We start from the raw sequence: 2,669 nt of genomic DNA, 5'->3' as shown, positions 1-2,669 counted from the left end.
GATAGGCTTAAGGCAGCGTTTCATGATCCTGGTCCTGGAGTCCTCGGGAGCTGCACATTTTGGTGTTTATCCACACCCGACTCGACTCACCAGCAATTGAAAAAGCCCTAATGAGGTTAAAATGAGCACAGCAGAGCAGGGAGAACACAAAAATGTGCAGGGTAGGGCTGCATGATATTAAAAAATATATATATATATATATATATATATATATATATATATATATATATATATATATATATATATATACACACACCACATATTGTTACATTTTGTGATTGCAATACATCTTAAAAAACAACAACAAAAAAAACATTGGTGAACCGCTGATGTGGCAGGGTTTTATGTTTGTTGGAGAATATTCTTTGGGTGGACACAGCACATAAGGAATTGTGATTTTTTTAAGGGTTCATTCGAATGCTGCAGATTGGGTCGTTTTTAATAGTACGCTACTCTAAATCATGCTCAGATGAAAACCACCTGATAGATCAATGATCAATCGGTCATAAACGGTTGATTATTCATAATTCTCATCCCTAAATTACTATGGTTTGATATTCTGCAAGAGGGGAATTTTGCAGAGATAAATGTCTATAAATGGGCAATCCAAACTGGCCAGATTATTACGCAAGTATCTCAAACACTATTATCGCAATCACAATGACCAAGTGATATATCGTGCGGCTCTAGATCAGGGTTTGACTCCAGGACCAGGTTGAAGGGAAACCTGCTTTAATGTCCGGCTTCTCTCTGCTTCTGCTTGCTTTTCTCAGAGCGCTCCGGATGAGTACTTGGCCCTCGTGATGAGGTAGAGTGCGATGTCCTGGTGGCCGCCGAAAGCCGCCATGTGCAGCGCGCTCCAGCCGTCCCGGTTGGCCAGACGCACATCGGCGCCGAACTTCACCAGCAACTTGACGAGCTCGAGGTTACCGTCGATGACGGACTGGTGCAGCGCCGTCTGACCCTCGGGCCCGAACGAGTTGACGTTGAACTCGCAGTTGGTCATGCCGCGCAGCAGAGAGTGCAGCTCCGCCGTGTTGCCTTTACGCAGGGCTTCCTGGAAGACGCGCTGACGCGCCGAGCAGCTCACGTCCGCCTGGCTCATACTCTCAGCAGGTAAACCTCACCGGAAACAGACCGGAAACGGACCGGAACCACTTGCCTTCCTTGCGCGCTCTCGCCTCTTGTTCTTGTTCTGCCTTTAATTTTTGTTGTTTGTTTGGATGAAAATATAATCCGTAATGTCCCTGCAATTTACTCAGTAGGAATACGCCAAAGTTAGTATTTTTTTTTTATATATACAGGATAGGTTTTCAGAAAACGGACGCAAATCGTTTAGAAACGTGTCCCTCGCCTACAATTCACGTGTTTCATCAGACTATCCAGCGAGCATCGGCCACTTCAGCAGCCCATAGCGGAGTCCAGCAGTCTGATCTCTTCCGATCTGTTCCAGATACATTGGTTTAGAAAGCAAGCATGTAATTACACCACACATCATTCAAGATTGATATTATTCTAACAATAAATAAAAAAACACACACACAAAGAATTAGGCTCTTACCCCCGAAGTGTTGGGATTACCCTCACTCTGTGTGCGTGGTGAGAAGATTACCCCGCGGCCACCCTGCCCCTGCGCCTGCGCCTTCTCCTGCTCCTGTGTGTGCACTGTGTAGCTCCTCAGCTTCGCCTGATCTTCCTCCACTCCCTCTGTTCAGCTCATTTCAATAACAATGGACACTCCTATAGCCGGCCTGTTAGGGCGGGGCTTGGCCTCATTTCTCAGGCTGTGCGGGGGCCGCGGGAGGCCATTGGCTCACATCCCAAACCGCATACTAGCCTCCTAAAGGAGTATGCAACAGCGCACAAAAAACATGAATGCGTCCTCTACAGACTGCATACTACTGTACTAAGCAGTAGCAAGAGTACTAAATAGGACGACAGACTAATGTAAGGCGGGTTTAACTGCTTTTGCATTTAGCATGTTTAGAAAGTTGAGAAAGAGAAAAGAGCATGTTTGCGTGTGGTAACAGAAGGCAATTTGAATGGAAACTACTACTAAAATCACACCTCACCCTAGGCTAGACATTCAGAAACAAAGTACTAAAGTGTGCTTTTCCTGTTACCACCTTTAGTGTGTATCTTTGATATGGTACTCTGAATGTAGAACAGCTTTAAAACGATTTAAAGGACATAATGTGACCCTAAGAACCACTCTTTTTTAAACCTGCAATTAGCTTTTAGAGTAACACTTTAAAGATATATGGATCCTCCCAGGTCAAAGATACATACTGAAGGTACAAAAGATGTACCCACAATAATGAAATGGAAAGACGTAATGTAGTACCCCTTTCCTGAGAGTGTAGCTATTCCGACATATAGAGCCATGACCCTGACCAGGATAAAGCAGTTACTGAAAATGAAGGAATTAATTAAAATGTTAGTATGCTACATGTACAGTGTACTACATATACTGTAATATGCAGTTTTAGATGTAATCATGAAATTTGATATTTAGTATGAAATTATATTTTGGGGGTGCATGGTGGCTTAGTGGTTAGCACGTTCGCCTCACACCTCCAGGGTCGGTGGTTGGATTCCCACCGTGGCCCTGTGTGTGCGGAGTTTGCATGTTCCTCCTGTGCTGCGGGGGTTTCCTCCCCCAGTCCAAA

General features: G+C 44.6%; 1 protein-coding gene across 1 annotated transcript; it reads right to left on the bottom strand.

Annotated features, from left to right (window-relative positions):
• Nucleotides 1–221: 221 nt before the first annotated feature.
• On the bottom strand, nt 222–1,770 carry nrarpb (NOTCH regulated ankyrin repeat protein b). Its single transcript, XM_017451266.3, has 2 exons — nt 1,562–1,770; nt 222–1,444 (listed from the first exon to the last, which is right to left on the bottom strand). Exon 2 carries the CDS (start codon nt 1,103–1,105, stop codon nt 770–772), a length of 336 nt encoding a protein of 111 aa, XP_017306755.1. The 5' UTR covers nt 1,106–1,444; nt 1,562–1,770; the 3' UTR covers nt 222–769.
• Nucleotides 1,771–2,669: the final 899 nt, after the last annotated feature.

This window comes from Ictalurus punctatus, chromosome 22, assembly GCF_001660625.3.
Source record: "Ictalurus punctatus breed USDA103 chromosome 22, Coco_2.0, whole genome shotgun sequence".
Lineage (NCBI taxonomy): Eukaryota > Metazoa > Chordata > Actinopteri > Siluriformes > Ictaluridae > Ictalurus > Ictalurus punctatus.
The sequence above is the reverse complement of the archived record's forward strand: the minus strand, read 5'-3'. Positions and strand labels throughout refer to the sequence as shown.